Below are 25,068 nucleotides of genomic sequence, written 5' to 3'. Positions count from 1 at the left end.
AAGCTGCATTTTCTTGATTTACTGACTCAACAGTCACTGTAATTCTATGTTTCAGGAGTTTTGAGGAAGATGGCTATTAGTTTTTAGATATTCAAAGATTCTTGGGTAATCCTGAAGGGTCTTTGCCAACATTTTGTTAATTGGAAGGCCATTATGCGCTTTTTGAAGTGGTGCAGAAATTTTTGGTAAACAAATCAGGCTTCTAATCACCAATTTATAATGGCTATGGGAAATACAGGAACATATAAACTACATTACATAGGAGGATAAACTATATTACAGGGATGCAATTGACAAAATTCAAAATGTGAGACAATCTGCCATACCAGAAAATTGATCTGGTTTCTTTAATACATTGCAGGGTTTTCTGTTTTGTTTCTAAAGGAAGGGGAAACATAGATTAAGTCTTTAGAGACATACCTGTCAAATTCTATGTATAGACCTGATTCTAATAAACAGCAAAAGCTTTTGTGAGGTAATTGGGAAAAACTGGAACATTGATTATTAGGAAATATTGAAGAATTGTTTTTAATTTTTAAATGTATGATAATGTTTTTATGTCCTTGATCTTTTGAGACACAAAATCAAGTATTTATGAATGAAATAACACCTTGGATTTGCTTCAAAATAATTCAGTCAGAGGTGGGGAGCAGGACACAGGTAAAGGGATAGTTTATAAGTACTGAAGATGTGTGATGAGTTTGGGGGAATTAATTATAATAGTCTCTCTAATTTGTGTATATTTGAAAATTCCATAATAAAGTAATAAAAAAAACTTGATTTCCAATAAATGAGAACTTAGGTCTCCCTATTAAAATTATGGGTGCTCAGTGCAATGAATAAAAATTGCCTAACTAGATAAAAAGATCTTAAAAGCTTTCAGAGAAAAACTAGGCCTAATAACTGTTACAGAAAAAACCAAGTCCACAATCAGAATAATATTAGATTTTTTAATACAACACTAGAAACTAAAAGACAATAGAGAAGCATCTTCAAAATTCTGAAAAGCTTTTTAACTGAGGTTTCCATATTCAAGTGACAAGTCTCCAAAAATTTGCCTCCAATCTCCTATACTCAAGAAGCTGCCAGAGGAAGTACTTCACACAAAAAGTAAACCAAGACAAAGAACTGAGATGATACACAGAATAGACAGTAGATATAAAGGGGAGGTCCCAGAATGGTAGAGAAAAAACTGGTTCAGAGGTGGGAGCAGGTAATTGGGGAGGACTCAGGAAGGATATCTCCAAGGGAAAACAGAACTAATGGACCCCACAGATTGGTGGGGGTCTGATACTCAGCACTGATACTGAGAGGATATTTACCATTCTGAAAGAAACAACTAGTGATAGGCACATTGAAAATTCAGCAAATTCAAACATGAATTAGTAGCTAGAAAACAAAGTGTTACCAGATAAAATTAAATGACACTAATCATAGCTTCAGCTCAAGAAGATTAGTATTAAATGGGCATAATTTAAACATCATTTAGTGAAAATTGTAGTTCTCTGGAGGGTTGGTAAGCAGGTAAAGTTTACAGAAATAGTTAATAGAAAACCACTGTCCCTAAGGAAGAATAATTGGGGAGCCAGAAGAGCAGTTATAAGCCTCATATTCATGACTTTTAGAAGTATGTACAGTTTATTTCTTTGATAGTGTTTTATTTAAATTTTATATAGGTTATTATGCTTGCTCTTCCACTCAAATGAGGGGGAATGTGCCTCTAAGTATAAGAAGAAAGATGATCCACTGTTCTCTGCTGATCCTTAGTTTCCTTATGCTGCTTGTAGTATAAGCATTGCTTTGCAAGTGTCGTTCTCAGGCTGAAGGATAAAACAAGACCCTTCAACTCAAGGCAACTTCCAGTTTAGTTACTGATAGTTTGCAACGTGGAACTTTTCTAAGGAATTTTTTAAAGTAGTATAGATGCTACAACATGGATGAAGCTTGATACCACATTGAGTGAAATAAACCAAACACAAAAGGACAAATAACATATGATCTTATTACTAGAATATGCAAACTCATAAAGGCGGAGTACTGGTGGCAGAGTACTGGTGATCAGGGGTGGGGAGCAGGAGCAATGGGAGAAGTTAATGCAAAATGAGTACAAGGTTTTTGTTTGGGGTGATGGGAAAGTTTTGGTAACAGTTGGTAGTGATGGTAGTGTAACATTGTGGATGTGATTAATCCCGCTGAATGGCATGCTTGGGAGCGGTTGAGATGGGAAAGTTTTAGTTGTGTATGTTTCCACTATTAAGAAAAAAGAGCAAGCAACTGAAGAGAAAATTACAGTTAAATGCAATACATGACCCCGTACTTGAACTCATAATGGAGAAAAGGCCCAAAAGGACATTGTTGGGATGTATGAAAAAACTGTAATAGAGATTCTAAGCTTTGTATCAATTTTAAATTGCTTGAACTTATATAACCTCCAAAGTGAATATCTTTGTTCTCTGTACATGGACGCATGAAGTGTTCAAGCAGCTCAATGTATATATCCTATTATAAAATGTATAGAAAATAGCAAGTTAGATAGATAACTAGGTAGGTAGCTGGAATGATAGGGCAAATGTGAAAAAAATGTGAAGAGTTGGTTGATTTACCTAGAATGAGCTGGGACTCAGCATCAAGGGATTGAGAAAACCTTGACCAGAAGGGGAAAGAGTGAAATGAGACAAAATAAAGTGTCAGTGGCTGAGAGATTCCAAACAGAGTCGAGGTTATTCTTATGCATTAAATAGATATCACCGTGTTAGTCAAGATATAATGGGGAGGCTGGAGGGAATTACCTGAAAATGTAGAGCTGTGTTCCAGTAGCCAGGTTTCTTGAAGATGGTTGTATAATGATACAGCTTCACAGTGTGACTGTGTGATTGTGAAAACCTTGTGTCCGATGCTCCTTTTATCTACCTTGTAGATAGATACCTCTATCTCCTTTTTTTTTCACTCTCAAAAACAAATATTAGGGAACTTTTCTGAGCTGGGAACTATAGAGAAAACAAAAAAGTAGAAGATATCCTTCCCACCTCCCCAATACAGTTCTCTGGTTCGGGGTATTAAAGTTATATCCTCATAGTACAGTAAATGATACCACATAAGCAATATTTTTAGTGGTGGTGGTGGGGCGGCGCTAAACCTGTAACATTTCAACAGCCTGGTCCCAACCCCCAAAACTGTAGTCTGTAGAGCTGAGCTGCATCTTTGGCATCTATGTTTTTGTTTGTTTACTAATTAAAATCACCCATTCTAAATATAAATTTTATCAAAAAGAAAAAAAAATCAGAGTAAAGCAAATGGAATAAAAATAAATAATAGGGGGAACAAATGTTAAAATAAATTTAGATTGAAATGCTAGTGATCAATGAAAGGGAGGGGTAAGGGTATGGTATGTATGAATTTTTTTCTGTTGTCTTTTTATTTCTTTTTCTGAATTGATGCATGCAAATGTTCTAAGAAATGATCCTGATGATGAATATGCAACTGTGTGGTGATATTATGAATTACTGATTATATAGGTAGAATGGAATGATCATAATAAAAAAAATAAAAGAGTTGGTGGATTTAGTTATCTGAGGGGTGAGGGGAGGTATGTTGGAGTTCTTTATATTTGCAACTGTCCTGTAAGTTTGAAACTGTTTCAAAATAAGTTTTTTTGAAATAGTTTAGACTACAAGACATTTTCATTTTATAGGCAGCTTTAATTGTTTAGTGTCATTTCTCACTACCACTTGTCAAAAGTTTAATAATCTTTTTTTTTTATGGCATACTGCTGTTTTTTTTATGGCATACTGCTGTTTTTTTTATGGCATACTGCTGTTTTTTTTATGGCATACTGCTGTTTTTTTCCTATTTAAAATTGGCAGGGACTCTCAGAATAATCTTGTTCAATCCCTTCATTTTTCAGATGAATCTGAGGTCCAGCACAGTTAAAGAATTTACCCAAAGTCATGCAGCTGAATAGGGGGATATAGAGTAGAGCATGACTTCCACTTACAATTTCTTAAAACTGAAAAATTTCCTAATTCTGACACCTAAATCATAAAATCCTATCATAAAATCCTATCAAATTATACTACACCAAGAACCAGATTTAGATTTTAATAAAGGGTACAGCAAACAAAAAGCCATATTATAACAAATAATATTTAACCTAGGAATACTAACAAATAGATTATATTGTAACTAATGTTGAGATACAGATATATTTTAAATTCTTTACAGATTACAAAAACTTGTACTTTAATATTTTAATTTATTTTCTCACTTATAAAAGGCTTGTGCATTGTGATGACTGCTTGGATAGGACACTTTATCCACTTCTTATCAAGAAGCACTGGCTATGGACCAGGAAATGTTTTGTTTGTAAGATGTACACTGCCAGGTAAGTGATATCCTTTTATTTGAGAAGTACTGGTTTCAATAATCAGGTATTTTTAACTTTTGGTATTTCAGTTCTTTTCTAATTCACATCAGAGGATTTGCACTTCAGGATGCACATAATAAGTTTTATATAGTTAGTTAAGTGCTGCATAATCATTATAGTGGGTTACAACCAGCATTTTTTAAACAGTAAGGAAATGTGTTATCATTTATAACAAAAGTGCACGGGTAGGTCAGTGTTTAGTTGGCTGAGTGCCTATCAGACATACCACAAACTGATTTTGGCTTAAATAACAGAAAATTATTGGCTTGTAGTTTTGAGACTAGAAATCCAAAATCAAGATACCATCAAGGTTTGTTTTCTCCCTGAAATCTGTAATGTTCTGTAGTGCTGGCTGCTGGCAATCCTTGGAATTCCTTGTCCTGTTACATGGCAATATCCTTTCCTTTCTAGCTTCTGTGACTTTGGGATCTCTTTTTAAGACCTCCAGTACTCTGCACTAGTACCTACCCTCATTCTGTTGGGCCACACCTTAACTAAAAACCTCTTCAAGAGGGTGTGTTTAAAAGTCCACACCCACAGGAATGCAAGTTAAGATTAAGAACATGTTTTTTAGGGGTATATAATTTAACCTAGCAGTCAGATTTCAGAGTTGATGCAGTAATGTAGTGATATCAATAGAGAGCCCTTTTTTTTTCTGCTTCTTCAGTTTACATAAACAATTTCATCTTATATCTTCTTCCCCTCAAATGAAAAAAATATCACAGCACTTCACACAGAATAAGATCAAATACAGCTTCATAATTTTTGTAATTCTCCATGTTTAGATTACAAGGTATTTCTTACTGTGTATCAGTCAAGAAAGCTTGAAAGCCACTCAGGAACAATGAAGAATTTAGTATCTTAAGTTTGTTTTGATTTCTCCACCATAAAATGCTTTTCTAAATAATAGAAAAATTTGGTAAATCAAATAAAAATTAATGTCAGGGAATATTATGAATAAGCAAACATGCCATGAGTGCAAAAGTCTGATAAGCAAAAAAAAAAACCCAGCATTTTCTTAACTATGGCAAGTAACATATTAGGCCCAAAACGTTCAGCTGGATAAAATGTTGCCCCTACTTCCATTGCGTACATTCTAGATAACATTTTTATTCTGAATCCTAGTTTAAACAGCTAGAGCTTTCAAATTAACCAGTACTGATTTACAAGTTAAAAAGATAAATTACGCAAACATGTCAGATTCTTAGCATCTAATTTTAATTATGTTTTTTTTAACGGTCACCTAGCGAAAAATAACTATGTTCATATTAACAGTTATTGGAGAAGAGGTATGTGATAACATTTGGATGATACTTTACTATAATTTCTTACAGATTTTTTTCTCTGTATCTTTTAAGGGCAAGTCTTTCAGAAAAACACATTCTGCAGTGTTTCTTAGTTAGGTGCCTTTTGTCTTATAGACTATTGATAATGATATATCTTTACATATGTGTGCAAAATAATATAAAGGACTATAATGTATTAAAGGATGATGAGGCAGTAGTGGCCAAGTTTACTAAAGTTATAACTTTAGGACACATTAACAGCATGAAAAACTTGATTGTAATGATGTACATCCTTTTTTAAAACCTACAGATGGGTGACGAATAATGACAGTTTTGCACCAGAGGATCCATGTTTCTTTTGTGATGTTTGCTTCCGAATGCTCCACTATGATTCAGAAGGCAACAAACTGGGGGAATTCCTTGCTTATCCTTACGTTGATCCTGGAACTTTTAATTAAGGATAACAACAAGAACAAAACTGAACCCTTGTGAAATAATTGTCCTGTTGAATTATTATTTCCAAGAACTGCTACCTAGGAACATGAAAAACTTAGAACAGTTAGGCAAAGCTACAAAAATAACCTACTTGGTTGTATTTAAATGTTTAAAAACTATATAGTAAATTATTCAGTATTATTTACTAAGTGTTTTTTTATTCAGAGTTCTTTTTGACCAGTTTTAAAGTGAGTTATCTTTTTATTACTGATTTGTAGGGGTGCTTTATCTTTACTGAACACAAGTCCTTTGTCAGATATATGTATTTTGATTCTTTTCTCCCAGCCTGTGGCTCAACTATTCTAACTGTCCAGAATGTTTTTTGCTAAAGTTAGAATTCAGTTAATGACTCATCAAGTGGTGGAAGTGCATTGAAATTCTTTGAAGGATTTGAGAGCTATACCTTGTACCATAAGGCTTCCAAGGTAAAGACCCTTGAAATATCTGTAATAGGAATTAGGGAGAAGTTAAGCAGAGTAAATTATTTAATAGATATAAGATTAAAAATAGCTGTTGTTTAATTTAATCTTTTAGTGGCTCTTCTGTGATATTAGTTTTTTCCCCCCATAGAGACAGATACACTAGACATTTGAAGAGACTGTTAAATTAACTGCACAAATGTAGGCATGCCCTCACAGAAGTAACCACTAAATTGAAACTTTATATCTTGACCAGAATATTTTGTGGATCACAAACACTAAATGTATGTCAATTTAATACTTTTATGATGATAAAATGAAATTAGCAGGTTTTAGGTAATATAATCATTAGATAAAGGGAAAGCAAATCCTGTAGCTTGCTAACTCTATCTCATTTATTATTCTTTTGCAATTAGCACAATTTCCAAAACATGGAAATACAACAGTTTTTCTGGCCAAACTCTTCCATAGTTCTGGCCCCTATGACATTCCTAAATTATGTACTCTTTTCCTTATAAGCCAAAGAGAAATTTTAAAATAATTTCTGAGGCCTAGATCATCAGAAAAAATTATAGCTATCCATATTGAAATATTTTCTGGAAATCTTTTATTTTGGGGTGGAATTTTTTTCCTATGGAATGCTAATAAAATACTTCATTTTAAATGTCATATTTAAGCTTCATTTTCTCTCTTCTAGGTTATATTTAAATTCAGCTGAATTCCACATTTCTCTGGATGGCTAAGAAAATAATTTTACAATATAAAGCAAAAACTGATGAAGCCTATATATCCTTGTGTTTAAAAGACTGGCAGTGAAATATGTTTTATGGATTTAAATGTCACATTTCCAATTAAGTCCGTTGGTGAGGAGATGCCAAGCACCTGTTTCTGGTATGTCTAGGCGTGTTTTCGTTCACTGATTCAATCAGTACAGGAGGGGAAAAATACAGAATTAAGAGATCCCTCCATGGCTGGTTTATGTTGTACCTTAAATTTTGCTTTCTTATATGTAATGGTGCTAACATTAAGCAGATTGAAAAATCTGCTGGAAAACCATAGATTAAAAAGTAAGTCTGCAGGTAAAAACGCCATTTTATTGCTTCATTTTAATTCCTTGTAGGTCTCACAATATGCAAGGGTCTGTGAACTTTTCTTCATTTTCATCATTTCATAGTCACAACAGGAAATTTCAGCAAGTGAATTATTCTAATATATTACTCCATGTGTCGTGCCAGTCAGTCAGTTTATTTTAGTGGACAAATAAGAAAATGTCACTTAAAATTTCTTTTCTGCCACTAAATAGTTTTATCAGGTTTTGAGAATATTATGGTGCTGGTTTTTCATTTTGACTTTTTCACCAAAGTTACAAAGGCTCAGATATTACCTTTTTAGTGCTGATTTCTGGTGAAACAGAGGAAAAGGTAACAGGTCACTCCCAGATTTGGCCATTGTTGTGTATTACACATTAGTCTGTCTCCCAACAAGTTCAAATCAAAATTCCTACGTTTGTGTATTTTGCAGCTATAATCCTTAATCTAAGACATTCTGAGCAGACAGTTTTTCTTATTTGCATATTTCAATCTATTAAGCAGTTATGTTACATACAGTATTTTATCTAAGAGAGGCAAATATGAAAATAGGAATTATCAAGATGCTGTGCAGTTAGAGATGAATTAGATTTTGATAGGATAGTGGATACATAGGTACACAATCACTGAATAGAGAAAAGCCATTTAAACATCTTTTTCAGGCTTTAAGGAAAATTAGACATTGTGATTTGATTAGGAGAAAAATCAGTCATTTCTAAGGTTGGAGAATTACACAGCACAAATGTGTTTATAATTTGTGCTGTGTATAGCACTTTCTTCATTTTTTTTGAAGGTTTAATAATAATGGGTTTGCTGTTTCCAATAGATTGTCCTTTCTCTAGCCAATTGTATAAAATAGATTGTTAGCAAAGCCCTCACAGAGCCCTATAAAAGCCTTTACTTTTCTACAGGATTAGGATTAAATGGCAGACCTAATTCTTGAGCTAACATCTTTCACGAGGTAAGTGTATGTGGATTACATCCAAGTTTAGTATATTAGACCAGTGTTATCAGCAAAAACTGTAAAATCGTTCATCTGTTTAAATTTTGTGGTTTTAATGGCTATTATAAGGCTTAACTTTCAAGGTCATGTATTTGCTACATACAGAGTTACAGTCAACTTCAATCAATCTGAAATTTCTCCAAGTAGCTGAGAAAATTAACAGCTGGTTTTGCTGGGTCATGAATATTTTACTTTTAAAAATGTTATCCAGTAAAATTTGTGGAATTCCAGAGTCTGGTATGGTAGTTATCTGTGAATCACTGTTTGACAGATATTTCTTGACATGAGGGTTAAGATGAAAAACAAGGTAACTGCTTTAACACAACATGTATCACCTGGTTAAAGCAGGGTAAATCATGTAAACTAGACATAATTCCATCACTTGCTCCTGTAAATAGCCAAGAAGTAATTTACTAGTAAAATTTAATAGAAAAAAAATTCTCTAATCAAAACAAGTTTCCAGGTTGACACTGTGGCTTAACTAGAATAAATCTTGTCCATATCCAAAATGACTGGTTTAAATAATATAGCAGAATTCCCTTAAAACAGTGGGCCTTAGTTCCATTGTAAGGCTCCTCAAAACCAAAAACCCAATTACTGAAATTGAAATTATATTAAAACAATTACCCATGAGGCAATGCATGTGACACAAAGTTTTTTTATTGGCAACTTAGAAACCACTGGCCTCAGGTATAACTCTACTTTGTGATAAGTCGTTTTCCCACATAGTTTCAAAATGTGGAAGTGTCTTTTAGTTATTGAAAAACAGGAACTGACCTAATACTCAAAATGTCTTAGTATCTACCCTTTAATTTTGTTAACATTTGTTCGCACTGATTTAAGTCCATGTATGTGAATACACAGAATATCACAGTACTTAGTGACTCATGAAACAACTTTGCAATTTTGTCACTCTTTGCTATTTTCTCACACATATTATATAGAAAAATGAAAATTCCCTTCTAATACAGCCATGTTTTCAAATAGTCTAGTTTCCTTATACAGTTTTTACTTATATTTACTGCACAAGTATCATCCATTGAATTTTTTTTTAACTGAGAAACTTGAGGCATTTCTCAGAAATAAACTTTCATCTTTTAATTCTTGATCTTTAATTACTAATACTTATAAAGGATCTTCGATGGTTAAGTGTTGATAACCCTGAAGCCAGATTCATTCCTATTTATAACCCATTCTGCTTTCTGCAGGACTGTCATGTGATTCCACTGGATTCCCATCACAAAACTAAATTATCTTTAAAAATTATCACAAGTTTTGTACCTCACAGAATTGCCAGTTCAACTTTAGTTGGGTATCTAGCTGTCATACAAAAAGGCATACAAGACCACACATTGTTACAAAGAAGCCGGGTAATGTTGTACAATGTAGACCGTGAGATTAAAATTAACTTTTGATAAAAGGAATGAGTGAGTACTTGTATAGAAGTAACATTTTATCCACCATAAAAATGCTCAACTTATACAAAAACCCACAGACACTGAAAAGATAGGTAAATACAAGATTTGTAAAAACTATGCACAAAAAACCACGGTATTTGGGAAAAGAGGAAAGATTTATATAAGTAGCAGTTTTTAAAATGTTACCTTTTCCTACTATCAATTACACATTAACATACACACACTAATTGGAAAAATGCTACAACCATAATGTCTGGAAAAGCAGTTTAACATTTTCTAAATGGGTTTTTCCCACGTTTACTGTATAATGTAGCTGTTAATACTGCACAAAGACAAGTAGCAATGTTTACTTTTAAACAAAGATAATGGGATTTTTCTCCCTTAAAACAAGTTTTTAACATCAAAATGCTTATAAAAATTTAAAACTTTCAGCAGTCTAAATAATTCAAATGAAAACCATTACAAACTTCCCAAATGTTCTTCATATTCTAGGTATGCCAACCTAGTTATCTAGTGAAGAATCCTTCAGAGATATTTCAGTCTCTCTCTCTTCACTGGATGGTCTAAAATAAGAGAAATGAAAAGGGCAATAAATGGAATTAGAGTTTCTTTCCTTAGGGGTTGGGGGGTGGGTGGGTTTGGAAAGAATTTAATCTAAACATAATATATTTTTTTCAAATCACCAAAGATTGTTATTATTTCCTCTTGTTCAAAATTTTGTTTTACCTTGTTGTGCCTATTTTCAAAAATAATATGCAGCTCAAACAGAGGGAGTCCATTCTTATCACAGCCCCAGACCTTTCCCTTCCTTTCCAACTCTTTTAGTTAAGTTCTCCTTAAGGAGTGAAAAAACATTGCCTATCAATACAAACATATTATAAGCCTTCATAAAAAGAGGAGGACATGTACACAGATATTTCCCTAAGTTCCAGGATTAGAAGTGATGTTTGATTTCAAATCCTTCACATATATGGCAGAACAAACCAATACTTGATTCTGCAGTTCCATACTGATATGGTATAACAGCACAACAGGAGCCTTATGTTCTAGATCAAATTTTTAACGTGTCACCATCCCCTTGTTACAATTTAGGAAAGCTGGAAAACAATTGTAAAGGTATATCAGGAAAAGAAGTCCAGAGAAGAACAGTTTTTTTTAAAACCAGGCTTTCCCATCATGCTTTCAACCTCACTCCATTGCCTTGAATACAGTGGCGGATTAGTTACAATTTTTTTTTTTTTTAACATTCTTACCTTGCTTTCTGAATTTAGAAATTAAATGATCAAGATATGTTAAAAAACACAGATGTACTAAAACCTGTCCTTACTTTTTCTTAGTGCCGGCCTCATGGCTGTCTTTGCTTTCTTCGTTGCTATCTCCATTATGCTGTGGCTGATTACTCTCTTGAGCATCAGATCCTCCATTTAGAGTCTTTGAACCTTTAGAAGGGTTGCAATAGTAAAAAAGGTTATGACTTTTTTATAAAATTATACTTTAAGATGACCTCTCAAAATTAAGAATACCCAAAACTGTCAATATTTAATATAGTAATTGAGATTACTCCATAACCTAAATCTCTCATGAAGCTAACAATTGGGCTTTGATGCTATGTTTTTAAAATAATGAATTAATTTCATTTTAAAAGCTATTTTGTTAACTCCTAACACTACCAAAATCCTTTGGGTAGCTAAGGCACAGTAAGAAGCAGTTCTACTGTATATGTATGTATGAGTAGAATATTAATCTGACTACTCCATCTGTTACTTTTAACAGGAAGCCTACAGGGTGGTAGACCTCTTCAGAACATATTGTCATTCTAGTTCTTAGAGAAAACAAAGTGAATCAGAATAAATTCTGTATTATTATTGGTATTTCAGAACAAAAGCTAGTAAAGGTTTTCCTCATTGGCACCATCTTGTGCCCTGCTGCCAAGTAAAAGATGAAGGTTTTCCTGTCTTATTTCATTAACACATCTTTTAAGGAGACTTAAATCATTCTCAGATAAATCAGAGAATAGAACATCTAACTGCTTTGGAATGTATGTTTCTGGATTAAGCAGCTACTGCTAAAATATCTGATTACATGGAATGGGGGTGGCTAGTACTGTGATTGTGTTTAAGATACATTCTGAACAATTTTATGGATAAATGGTATGTCTGGGATTTGTTTCAAAATAATCTTCAGCGGGTGACACTGAAGAAGTGGATGGGAACTAAAACAACAGTGATCATGAGTTAATAATTGCCAAAGCTGGGTAAAATGGAGATGGTAAGTTCATTCTTTTTCACTTTTGTATATGTTAGAAATTTCCTGTCATTTTACAAGAAAATAGCAATAATAGTAAGCACTACTAGTATTTAACAACTACTACTATTTTTAAACTTAAAAAAAGCAGAAGCTAGGGTTGAGCTCTTTCTTTACTCATGTTATTACTGAGTGCTCTAAGATCTTATTGATATAAATATCTTATCAAAACCATTTAAAAGCAGCGCCAGGGAACAGGTAAAATTCAGACCTCAGATTTATTACCACATACCTGTTTGTTCCTTTTCTAGCTTTTTGTTTGGCCCTTTCTTCCCTTGATCTTTGGTTTTATTTGCTTCCTCATGCTGTCTTTGTTCAGCAAGAGATTTATTCAGCACTTGTGTGATCACAGAATCTCCTTCACCAACCAAAAACATGTTCTTAAACTTGTTATACAACATAGTAGATTTTTCCATGATAACCTGACTAACTTTGAATCGTCGTATCTGAGAAAACAAATATACATTCTTAATTGCTTTCCCAATGGTTTAATTTATTAATGAAGAGAGGTAAAAAGGAAATTTAAAAATTTACATTATTTGAGATCACTTACTTTTTTCAATGTTGTAATCATCTCTGTGTGTTTCTGAGCCTGTTGCATTGTGACCTGAAGTGAAGCAAGTTCATCCAAGGCCTCAATACATCTGTTCACATCCTTCATGATAAAACAATTTCATTAATGGTTAATCATGACACATATTATCTATTCCTGAAATAAGACTACTTTCAAAATCTTAAACTTAGTACAAAATAACCAGTAACTCTCCCTCTTATCTTTAATGTACACATTCATATAAAATCATGAGAAATTAAATACGAAGCTATAAAAGCAGTACTGTATCTTTAAGAGGTATTAAATATTAAACACTTACAAGATTATCAATTTTAAGTGAATTTTTAATTTCAGCATGTATCCTTTGAAGCCGAGAATCCATTGATGTTTCTATAAATTAAAATATGTGGAAGATAGTAAATAGTTTTCCAAAACCAGTATTTCTGTGTAATCTAAGTAAAGTATAGTGGAAAGAATTGGTGGATTTTTTTCATGTCCTTAGTAATCTTTACTTAAACAAACAGTAGCCCTACATTCAGTAAGAAGTCAGGCCTAGAGGTTATCTGCCATATTAAGTATTTGGTTAAGGAAGACCACGTGCATCATTAAGCACAAAATCAGCATCTAGTTAACATTTGGTTTGAACGTAAGCTGTATCTGATAATGAGCTCCACTGCTCCATTCCTTAAGTGCCTGCTTTACTTTACGCATGTAACCAAAATTAAAGAATCGCTATGAGACCAGGGAAAAGTGTTCAGCTTTTCCACAGAAATTGGACTTCTTAAATGAGCATTAAAATGTAAAGATTAAAAAAAAAAAAGTAAAGATTAATCCTAGCAAGTTAACCTGATTATGCTTGAAATACAATGTGATTAAATCCTTATCTGTTAATTTTAAATAGTGTATTTATGGGATATGGGCATATAAAATGAGCTGATTCCAAAACAACACATGAAAAGTCTGTGTCTGTAGAACTTCCTTTGTCTCTATGTATAATTTTGTACATCTTAGAAAGTGAAATAACTAACCTCGCTTCTTCTCCACTTTCTTAACTTCTGGCTTCTTTCCTTCATCTTTATTCTGCCTATCAAATGTTAACACAAATATTTCAAAACGCTGGAATTTAGTGACCGATTACCAAAAAAATGCCTATGATCCCTTACGTCAAAGTATAGAATTTTAAAAAAATAAACCAAAAGTCTAGATCACAAGTAATTAACTATAATTCTTAAAGACTGTGCAGTGCCACAGTATTAGTATGAATATAAGGAAAACTCACAAGTTAAAATAACTTTCTCAGTGACATCACAGATACAGTAATTTTTAAAGACCACAGTAGTAAAATTTTCTTTCCAATACTAAATGATAGTATGTTAAAAAGAATAATTTCATAGTTGCCAGTGGACTAAGGCCACGGTAGGAAGAGACTACCTATAAAGCACAATAATTTTTAAAAAGCATGTCCAAACAGAACAGTGTTCCCTATATCTCCAAAGGGCAGATAATTGAAGGGGTTGAAATTAGTTTCAAAGTAGACTGTTTTAGGATAACAACTATCTATAAAAATGTTTGTCAATATATCAAACTCTCAAATGATATCCAATAACATTTACATACCATTTCAAATGAAAAGGTTACCTTTTTTTCTATAAATCACACACAAAAAAAATTTCTAGTACCTTGGCTTGTAGTTTGGGTCTTATTGTGAACCAATTGAAATAGACAATAACAAAAAAATTTCTAAAATTCCATTTGTTTTTTTAAAAAAAACCTTTATTTTAAAATTTTGGTTACAAGTTTCATTTTTTTTTCTTAACAACTCTACTGTTTATACTCTCTCAGGATTAAAAAAAACAATTATTAAGATTCTAAAGAATTAAACAACAAAGGAATATCAAGGGAAGGGCACAACTGCCCCATTCTCAGGGGTTTAATAGCTACTCCAGTTTAATACCTAGCTTCAAAACAAAATGAATTTATATTTTCTAAATGAAATGATAATGTACATCCACCACTCTTCATCTGAGCTTGTTATAACTTTCAAAGACACAAAGCTTCACTTAAGCTTGGTAGAAAACTTTAACAGGAATGATGGCCAACCTTAATGTAGTGTATACCTTAGAGGAATTTTTAACAATCATAACACAGTAATGCATTAATATTGAAGTCCTCAATTTAGAATCTGGAACATTCTTCCATCAAAGGGGGTAAGGGGGAATTCAGTCCAATGAGTCTGTCTCAAGATCTTCATCTCTTGTTTGCTCCACTTGTATTCTCTTTTCAGTAACTGGATTAATGCTTTGAGCCCAAAATGAGATATATTTTTTATTACTGTAGATTACATGTTGTTTGGCTGGGAATACAATACAATAAACTTTATTTTGCATAATGCATTTCATACAAGTTGCATCTGAAATGCTTTACAGAGCAAAACTGTCCAAGTACAAAGTTTTGTAATAACAGGAGAAGGAAAGAAAACACAAATATTAGAATTTGAGAACGTTACATTGGGAGGACATTCAAAAAGAAACTGAAATACATAAAAGATAACTTTGAGATACTGAAGAAGGATTGGGCTAGATTTACTAAGTAACAACTATTTTTATATGTTTAATTTGGGGGCACAGTAAAGTTAAAACCAACAGTCCAACAATTTGAAAGGACAGAAAAGGATAGGTAACAAAAATAACTTAAATATTTGCAGAAGTGGTCAAAGTCTAACAGATTAGAGGGAATAACATTTCTGATTTTTAAAATTACTCCCTCAAGCAGCTGAAACTGTTTATATATCCTCCAGACAACTAAGAAAGCAGATCGAATATATAAAGAGAAAGGTACAAAATTACTTAAGAACAGTTTGAAGAGTTTCATTACTCATCATTAACTATGTGACTCAGAACATGTTTTTAAAACCACATCCTTACTTAAAACAAAAAGTTTCATCAGAACAATGTAATATGCGTCTTACAAAGAAAGAAAAGCTTTTCAGAGAAAAGAACTCAGAAGTGACAGTCTAAAGAGAAATATGAAACAAATGTAATGTAAGGACAAAGTCTAATCACTAATTATCACTATACACAAGTGGTAATTACATACTGTCTCCACATACTAAAGCTTTACAGTTTTGAACTTGATTTATAGTGCACATATTTAAATAAACCCTGTCAGCCTTTAGATTTACTTTAAGTGGCTTCCTGGGTTCCCAACTGTGCTTTTGTTATTTCTGCTGGTCTTTTGGGGAGGTCTGCCGGGTGATATAATTAATAAAGAACGGGTTGGCTGCATTCTTTCTCCACTACTATATTATCACTACTCTTTCTATATTTAATATATACGATACAAGTAAGTAATAGAGAATGAATAAATTTTCTGCAAAGCCACAATTAACAGTTAATTCCTATTTGCCCTTTCGGTTTAAATTTTTTAAATAATTTACCAAATGATACCTGAGTGAAGTTCATCCTCCCACTCAGAAAATAATGAAGCCTAAACTATAGTTATCATATACTGAAGATTATTCTAACATATGGGAAAAAACCACTTCTTCAAAAGGCTTCATAATTCATAAGGTTGAGGAAATGAGATTCTATTGTTTGAATCTGTCATGCTAGCTTTAAAAAATCAAAACATAGCATAAAAAAATACTTACTGCTCAGTTTCCATTTGTTCCTCTTGTTTGCGTTTTCTGTCTGCTGCTTCTTTCTCATGCTGGCCTTTCATCATATTCCTTCTATGAGCGGCCTGAAAGTTTCTTCCGCCTTTTCTCTTCTGTTTTATTTGAGAATTAGAATAAGAGTTAATAATTAACACTATAAAATTACAATCTTGGGAGAGAAAAAACCTACTAGAATTTTTATAAGGAACAAATATTTAAATCACTTTTTAAAAAAGCCTAAATTACACATATTGGTTATTTAACTTTCCAGTGACATTATGGGTTTAATCTATTTTCTGCCCTGCTGTAGGAGTGGTGTTTTCTGGTTAAAACAAAATATTTCAGGCTATAAGTCTTCACACTATGATTTTGACTTGTATACCCACTTAACTAAAAAAGCACACTGACTTAATCTACCCAATTGAAACCTTTTGCTTAAGAATTAAATCAGATAAAAATGAAGCAAAGATTCTTAACCTAGGTTTATAGCTCTCTGAGGTCATAAAGTAAAAAATTTTTTTTTCCTACAGAAAAAAGATACATAGCTTAACTATGGTATCCAAATAAATTAAGTACCACTGATAAAGTATACACTTAGCATATAGGCCTGAAGAGTGACAAGAATTTCTCTGGGGTAAACAGCAAAAATACATGTATAATCACACCTGATAGTCTATTAGGGTTAATCTCTGTCACCTAACTTTTTCTAGATTGGTGAGGTTATTAAATGTATTAAATAATATTAATTACTGTATAATTCTGAAAAGGTTAAGTTTCAAATATCCACTTTAATAGAGCTAATTAAGTTTATTCAGAAAATTAAACTCAGTTCAACTTTTTGTATTTATAGACTTTCACAAAGATACTACAAATTTTCTAGGTAAAAGATTAAGAACTTAAACTTAAAAACAGAATACTTTACTGCTTATTTAGTACATATACTTTCTACCTTTTCACCTTCTTGATCGTCTCCTTCTTCTTCTGAATCAGAGGTTGTTGCAACCCCTGCTTTAGCTAAATTTTTCCTTTTTGATTCAACTTCTTTCTTCCCCTCTTTTTTATCTGGCTCTTTTCTTGGCTTATCTTCTTCCTTCTGGCCTTCTTCATCCTTTTTAAGCTGTTTTTTAGGTTTCTCCTCTTGCCCCTTTTTCTTACTTTTGTCTTCTTCAGTTACTCTATTTTAGAGAATGCAACAAAGAAAAAAACGAGCTTTTGTGTTTCATTAACACTTACTCAACCAAACTCTTTAGTCAACCTAAGTATTTTAGATAGCAATTAAGTTACAATTCAATCTTTATTTAAAGACAAATTTAAAACATCTTTAAAGTAAAATAAATTGTGTCTTTACCATCCAATCAATAAGTTCTTTTTCATTTCTCTTGCTTTAAATTATGGTAATAGGACTGTGCTCAAAAGATAATTCGAGTACAATTCATGTGTCAAGGCACTGTTCTTATAATATTGATAAGATCCGAGTCTCGTGGAGTTTAAAAATCAATTATGTTTAAAAAGGAGTCACACAGGGAACAAAAATAGAATTGCAGAAATGTAATCAAATATGTAATTTACAACTCAGTCTAAAGGGTCTTTCTTGATACACAGAACGCTGAAATATATGTCCAGTTACGCATAATATCAAATAGTTCATGACTAGATATCAATAAAACAAAGTACCTAAATTGTCAACAATCCTAACGTTAATTTTGATAGTGATATTTATAATTATTAGTACAGAAGAAATATGAGAATTTATGTCATGATAATAGGCTCTAGAGGGACAAATGACACCAATGCTGACCACATAATTACTTTTGATAGAACAGATGTATTATTCAGCTAAAGCAATCCCTATAAAGATACATGAAATGTGATTGAAGTTTGAGTGTACTGTTTTAAAAGCTAAACAGTGGAGAATTTCACATTGCACAATTAAGCAACGAATCTGAGCGCTAGAAGGGACCTCAGATCATTCATTCCAATTCCTTCCATTTGACAAATGAGAAAAAGATAGTGCAAAAGGTCAAAAAATGAGTCTAATATCTCAATTTCAAATCCAGTGGCCTACTTCCTACCAGACAACTGCTTCCTTGAACACTTTAAACGGTAAATTGAGAAAGTTACTCACTTTTAGTCTCTTTTTCCTTAGAAAGTTTTCTCTTAATTATTGTATAGGCTTTATCATTTTCAAAACACCATTTGGGCTTCATTTACTTCTAACTGATATAAGAAAAAGCATGCAAGGAAAATGATTTAACTTTATTCACGATTTCCACTAGTATAACTATATTGATAATTTCAAGGAGATGGGATTAGAGTCCATTTAAAGAACATTTTCATGGCTCTTAGTATTGATCAGTTGCTTTTGCCAAATACTATCTCCCAATGTAAAGAAATACTTTTAATACAAAAACCTTATGACCTAGGCAAATCTTTTTCTAGCAATATATCCTAACCAATGTTTACATATACACAAAGTGATGAATGGCATTCATTCTTTTTAGGAGCATGTAATCCATTCAAGGAATCGATTTTTAAAATTATACTGTATCCATAGTGGCTATACCACGCAACTGTTTTTAGAAAAGGCTAGAGTAGACTGGGTATTGATTAAAAAAATCTATGAGGGATTATTCTTTCAAGGTTATCTGAACAGTTTCAAACCAGAGAATTCCCATGAATATATGTATTGCTGCTTGCTACCAATGTCTTTTTCCAGTGGTCCTTCCTAGCCACCTTTCATGACAATACTTTTTCATAGTGACAATTTCTTTATCAGGTCAGAGGAACATTATAGAAATTATAATTTTAAATTTTTCTAGTATTTTATTTAGTACATGTTAACATAAGCAAAATCTAATACAAATATAACCTCATTTCACAGTCACTTAGCACAAACAGTTCTCATTTTACATGAGGACTGAGTTGGCTACTGCTCTTCAGGGCTTAGTTCTGAGATCTTCTCATTTTAGGACCTATACCAAAGAACAGCCACTAACAGATTCATGCTGTTCAGTTTAAGATTAAAAGAGTTTAACTCTGTACTCCACTGAGTTTCTGCTCAGATACACAGAGCCACAGGCAGTCATAGCCAAATTTCACTATATATGATCTAAGAAATAAATGATGTAAGCTACTGCTATTTTCAGATTATCTGTTGTCTCAAGAAAGGCTCACAATAGAAAAATCAATAAGAGGCAGGGAAACTGGAAACCCTGACATTAAAAACAATAGGTATATTAAGGGCAGGCCATGGTGGCTCAGCAAGCAGAGTTCTCGCCTGCCATGTCGGAGACGCAGGTTCCCGGTGCCTGCCCAAGCCAAAAAAAAAAAAAATTTTTTTTAAATAAATAAACAATGGGTGAAATGGTCACCTATAACACCTGAAAGGAAAATTCAAAGTACATGTAACTTTGGCTGAAGAAGTTTCAAGACATAATGTTGCTAGTTTGACTTGGTGATAACTAAGATAGGTTTGATAGTTGGTTTTGAAGTAAAGGATGAAAGGGAGAAAGGGAACCTAAAATGTTCATGAATTTCAGTGTTGAAAAGTTACCACCAGCATGTAAAAGATCTTTGGGATCAAAGATCAAATCAAGAGTATAGCTGCCTCCCTTTCCTTAAAAATTCAAATTGGGTACCTTAATCTCCATATGGACAAATGGTTCTGAGAAAAAGAGGCCAAAGGGTGTTCTCTATAAACTCAAAGTGCCTCTAATTAAGTATAAAAAAGATAGGCATGTCTGGTTAAATCTTGACCCATTATACATGAAGATGACTAAAATAAACACAAAGTACTGTTACTAAAAGTGCCACAAGCCAGAATTAATAGAAAGTAAAATACCTAAAAAGGAAAGTTTGAGCTCCCCACTTTCTACACATTGAAAGCAGGCTGAGAAAGCTACTGAGCTGATAAGGAGGGCAATATTCTCCAGTCCTTTCCTTAGATATTATTAAGGATAATACTAAAAAAGTAGAGAACTCCCTGAGGAATCATCCAAAAGCCATTGAGAGAAATGTAGTGGTAAGCTACTCCCAGGAAGAACTAGGAGGGCCTCATCAGCGAGCATTTGTTAAATCTCAGATAGGGGGATCGCACAATATTTTCCCAGCAGAATATTAGTTTTCCTAAAGAATGACTGCTGTATGCCTCATAATTTTCCCCTTTCTGAAGTGGAGTATTTATTACGGTTCCCTATCCCAGATTCATGTGTTATGTAAATGGAGGGATACCACAGAAAACTCATTCCTAAATCTCCAGATCAAGACACACTCAGGAACTTTTGCTGGTATGACCTTTCGCTGATACAAAACCCTAGACTTTATGTCTAATGCCTTGACTGGACAAAACATTCTGTTTTGGAAAGGGGAATGTGGGATTTGATAAAAATCAAACATTTCACTACAGTTAAAGCATGTTGTAATTTTGTACCCTAGTCTTGAGAATACTTTTACAGTGTAAAATTAAGTTCTTTAACTATACTGACTGAAAAGTATCAACTCTCCAGTAGGTTCTCTAACTGAAATCTCCTCGGTTTCATCCCAACATTGTAAATCCACACTTCATACAATTCACTTGGCCTTCCCCATAAAAATATTTAAATATAATAGATACATAAGGTCTGAATGTATATTCCTCTTAGCAGAGTTTCTACCCAGAAAATTCAACATAAACAGAATCCATAAGGGAAAAAAGGAAACCCCCCTTTTTTTTTGTTATTCCAAAATACTTTAAAGTTGTAAAATCTTATTGCAAAAAAAATTTGTATTTTTAAATAAAAGTTATACTGCAATAACTAATTAAGATTTGTGGAAACTGCTTTAAATATAACCTAAAATTCCTTAAATGTAAAATTTCCTTAAGAAGTGTGATCTTGCCCAATTGCTCAATTTCTGCATTACCTAAGTATCTTCACATCATGATAAACCAATAAAATGTTTAAATTAGATTAAAACAATGATAGTCACACATCAGATTTTTCTCAATTTCTTACCAATTTTTTCTTTTTACATAATGAACTGTTTCTCAACAGTTTTTTGTCATTTTTAGAAATACCACAATAACAATAGGAACAAGCATCCTATAAAATAAGAGAAACTGATAAAAATGAATAGAGAAATATGCTTATCAAAAGTCAAGTGCTTCGGGGAGGGCCAGAGTGGCTCAGCAGGCAGAGTTCTCACCTGCCATGTCAGAGACCCGAGTTGAATTCCCGGTGCCTGACCATGTGGGAGGTGAAAAAAAAAAAGTCAAGTGCTTCAATTATTGCAATAAATCATTATACATTAAAAATAAACTCACATGTCACTCTCGGAAGGACAAGGTTGTTTTACCATTTTGGGTCTGCCTCTTGGTTTTGGAATCTTGACTTCTGTAGCTAATGTTCACATGAAAAAAACATCTGTTAACTACCAGCTTTCCCTTGCAGATATAAATCTCATGTATAAAGATTAAAAACAACAATGTAGACTAAGACAATATTAGTGGCTTATTACAGGTACAATTATTAATAAATTTAAGGATTAATACTCCTCCCTCAATATTTCAAATAAGGAACAACAGAAAATTTAAAGGAGGTTGGACAACAGAGAAATTTTTAATTTGTCCTTAACATGGTTGAGAGGGCTTAAAACAGCATTTTTCATGTTGTTTCAACAGGAATTTGACAAAATTTAAATACAGAATAGAAAGTAGCACTTTTATTCAGTACCAATATTATCTGCGTAATTCACTGAATTTTCCTACACCACTAATTTGACTCACTACAAGATTAAATTCTAAAATAAAAATCATGTAAATAAATTCTCAGTTCTCCACCCCACCCCCCTTTGTGGATAATAGTCATTCCTTTTCACCAAGAATCCTATTATAGAATACAAAAAAATTATTTTAGTTAATTCTGTTTCACTTTTTATTAGAAAGATCCAAAAAAAATTTTTCAATCTGCCAAGTTACAAAAATAAACAGGCAATGCTGAAGTTAGCTACATATTATAAAGATCCTAATAAATAAAGACTTTAATTTAAAATAGTAATAGCCTTCATTAGTCTAATGTTTTTTACCATGCTTTATGATTCTATTTAGAAAGCTTATGTCTCATGAGACAGGTAAAATAAACCCATTATTCATGGTAATTTTCATGTTACCACAGTCTCATTTGCCTCTACTGGGGGGCAAAGGTAACAAACAAAAAAGAAAGTGAAATAAGGCTCAAAAATTTCAAGTTTAAATACTGTTACATAGAACACAGCAGAAACCATCAACCTCATTCCAAAGTATTTGAGGCAACAACACTTTAATGGATTGGCATCTTAATCACAAACTAAATAAGGATTCAAATGTCATAATCCTACCTGCAGGTCGTCCTCTTTTTGGGCTCACTTTTAGATTAACAGATGCTGTTGCTGTTGTCACTACTCCTACCTCCTCTGTTTCTACTTGTTTTTCTGCCTGAATCACAAAGATTTAATTAACTTATTACAAAACAGTAGAAATTCCAAATTTAACTCATGATATTCTATGATAGTTCAAATATAAGCTTAACTGCTATATGATTTTATTATTTTTCAACAATCAATTCATCAGAGAGCAATAGCCTCAAACTCAGCTCATAATTCCTTAAAAAAAAAAGAAGCTTAGCTTTAGAAATCCTCAGCATATAGAAGCGATCTGTGAAAATAAGACGAACATTCTTGATGCAATAAGGGGACCAAAGTACAATACAATTATGCTGTACCTCATACACTGTTTATAAATACAGTTTCATTAAGTGTCTCAACATGCTAATAACTTTACATTGACTATGACACAGAACCTACGTTAATGTCCCAATATTAGAAAAGGCAAGAATTAGTTGCTGACATCTCTCATTCTGCAACTTTGAAAATGTATACACACTTTATTTTCTGAGACTCAGATCTGCTGTTTTCCCCAGAAGTTATTCTTATTTCCCATAAAGACTATGGTAGAGAGTAAGGAATCCCAATGATACTCTGCTAGCTAATGTCCCCTGATAATCCTGGTATGACTCTTCTGTAGGGAAAATGGGCCCAATTGGGAACCAGTATTACTGACTTAAGCATTAGAGTAAAAAAGGTTAACCACCACAATCAGAAAGAACATACAAATGTGAGGTAGGAAAAAATAAACTGAAGGAGAGATCACAGAAAAGGTTAATGGGAACACCACCACTAGCTGCTACCTTGCCCTCAACTATTTAAAATTCATCATTATCTACATCAACAAATTATTTTTAAAACACATGCCTGATCCACGCTCGATAAAAAAAAATAAATCATTTCTTAATCTGATTTGGATACATTTTAAGAGAGAATGACCAGTATTGGTAAAGATATGGGGAATTATAACTCATTAATGGTGAATATAAACTCTTCTCAAAGAATATCAGCAAGAAAGATTATCATCAATAAATAATCTTTATTGGTGCAAATCTGACTCAGTTGACTCCTACCACTAAGAATTTATCCTTTTCTTTTTGGTAGTTTTTTAAAACACTGCTTTTATAATTAGAACATAACGCATACTCAAAGTCAATAAACTCATCTAAAATAATCCTTGAATTGTTTTCAAGGAACATCAAAAAACATAAGCTCAGATTATATTTCTAGAATTTTAAGCACTTAACAGACCACCTACCCCTGCCCCAGTTCTGATTCAACAGTTTTGAGAGAGGAATCAGGTTATCTGGGTATTCCACAGGTAGTAACAGCTGGTAAGTGTGTATGGAGAACTCTTTTCCTCTTAAGGTGTTACGATGGCAGAAGTTCTCTAAGATTTAGTCCAAACTGATCAGTTCTTTCCAGTGCAAAAAAAACCCTTTACTTAGACTTTGTGCTACTGGAAATGCATCGTGACTTCGCCTGAGAATTATAGGCAAAATGGATCTCTTTTGAGGCAACACCAATAAAACGTTGCAAGTTCATCAACAATTAACACCATAACTAAAACTATAAATATATTTACATTAATACTAAGTGAAGACCAGCCTTACCATGGACATATATTCATGACTGTTAAACAGCAAAATCATGCAAGTCATAACCATCTCTTCATGAAAATAAAATCAAAGAATAAGAAATATTTTATCTAGAGAAGGAACTATTAATCTATTTTGAAATATATACATATTTAATTATCTTAAATACGGATATCAACTCGACTTATTTCATCATCTCCCATATTTTATTCAATCTCACTGAGATCTCCAACCCTTTGACTCAATTTTTCTCCCCATTATTGCCCTACTTTCTAGCTCCACTATCTTCCTGCTTTTTTTATCTCAAGTCCTCTCCTCCCCCAAAAAATCTTCACAAAACTACTCTTCATATGCAGTCTTAAGTCTTTTGCTGAAGTTCTGCTGCAGGTGTCCCATAAATCCCAACAGTGGATTACTAGTTCTTCCTTCC

The 25,068-nt window shown here is 32.8% G+C and overlaps 2 protein-coding genes across 8 annotated transcripts in view; one reads left to right on the top strand and one right to left on the bottom strand.

The window, feature by feature from the left end:
- The window catches only part of SNAPC3 (small nuclear RNA activating complex polypeptide 3), a 55,409-nt gene extending 46,699 nt beyond the window's left edge, over nt 1-8,710 (top strand). Inside the window, exons 8-10 of one of the 2 annotated variants that reach the window (XR_013170414.1) lie at nt 4,274-4,381; nt 6,020-6,629; nt 7,321-8,710. Coding sequence is in view for 1 of the 2 variants with exons in the window: in XM_077148138.1 (XP_077004253.1) it covers nt 4,274-4,381; nt 6,020-6,167 (256 nt within the window). In the remaining variant the exon portion in view is untranslated. The other variant, XM_077148138.1, reaches the window with a different exon arrangement.
- A 644-nt stretch (nt 8,711-9,354) lies between these two features.
- PSIP1 (PC4 and SRSF1 interacting protein 1) overlaps nt 9,355-25,068 on the bottom strand; it is a 31,013-nt gene continuing 15,299 nt past the window's right edge. For 2 of the 6 annotated variants that reach the window (XM_077148132.1, XM_077148133.1), the window contains exons 7-16: nt 22,996-23,092; nt 21,944-22,019; nt 17,594-17,819; nt 16,639-16,757; nt 14,018-14,073; nt 13,309-13,379; nt 12,990-13,091; nt 12,669-12,882; nt 11,460-11,571; nt 9,355-10,695 (exon numbers count right to left, since the gene is read on the bottom strand). In XM_077148132.1, the coding sequence (XP_077004247.1) occupies nt 10,635-10,695; nt 11,460-11,571; nt 12,669-12,882; nt 12,990-13,091; nt 13,309-13,379; nt 14,018-14,073; nt 16,639-16,757; nt 17,594-17,819; nt 21,944-22,019; nt 22,996-23,092 (1,134 nt within the window). In that variant the 3' untranslated portion in view covers nt 9,355-10,634. Of the gene's footprint in view, nt 10,696-11,459; nt 11,572-12,668; nt 12,883-12,989; nt 13,092-13,308; nt 13,380-14,017; nt 14,074-14,740; nt 15,423-15,443; nt 16,003-16,638; nt 16,758-17,593; nt 17,820-21,943; nt 22,020-22,995; nt 23,093-25,068 lie in introns of those variants that run through there. The other 4 variants (XM_077148137.1, XM_077148136.1, XM_077148134.1 and 1 more) reach the window with 4 other exon arrangements.

Source organism: Tamandua tetradactyla, chromosome 2 (assembly GCF_023851605.1).
Source record: "Tamandua tetradactyla isolate mTamTet1 chromosome 2, mTamTet1.pri, whole genome shotgun sequence".
Taxonomy (NCBI): domain Eukaryota; kingdom Metazoa; phylum Chordata; class Mammalia; order Pilosa; family Myrmecophagidae; genus Tamandua; species Tamandua tetradactyla.
Note: the sequence above shows the minus strand (reverse complement) of the source record. Positions and strands in the feature narration are given on the sequence as shown.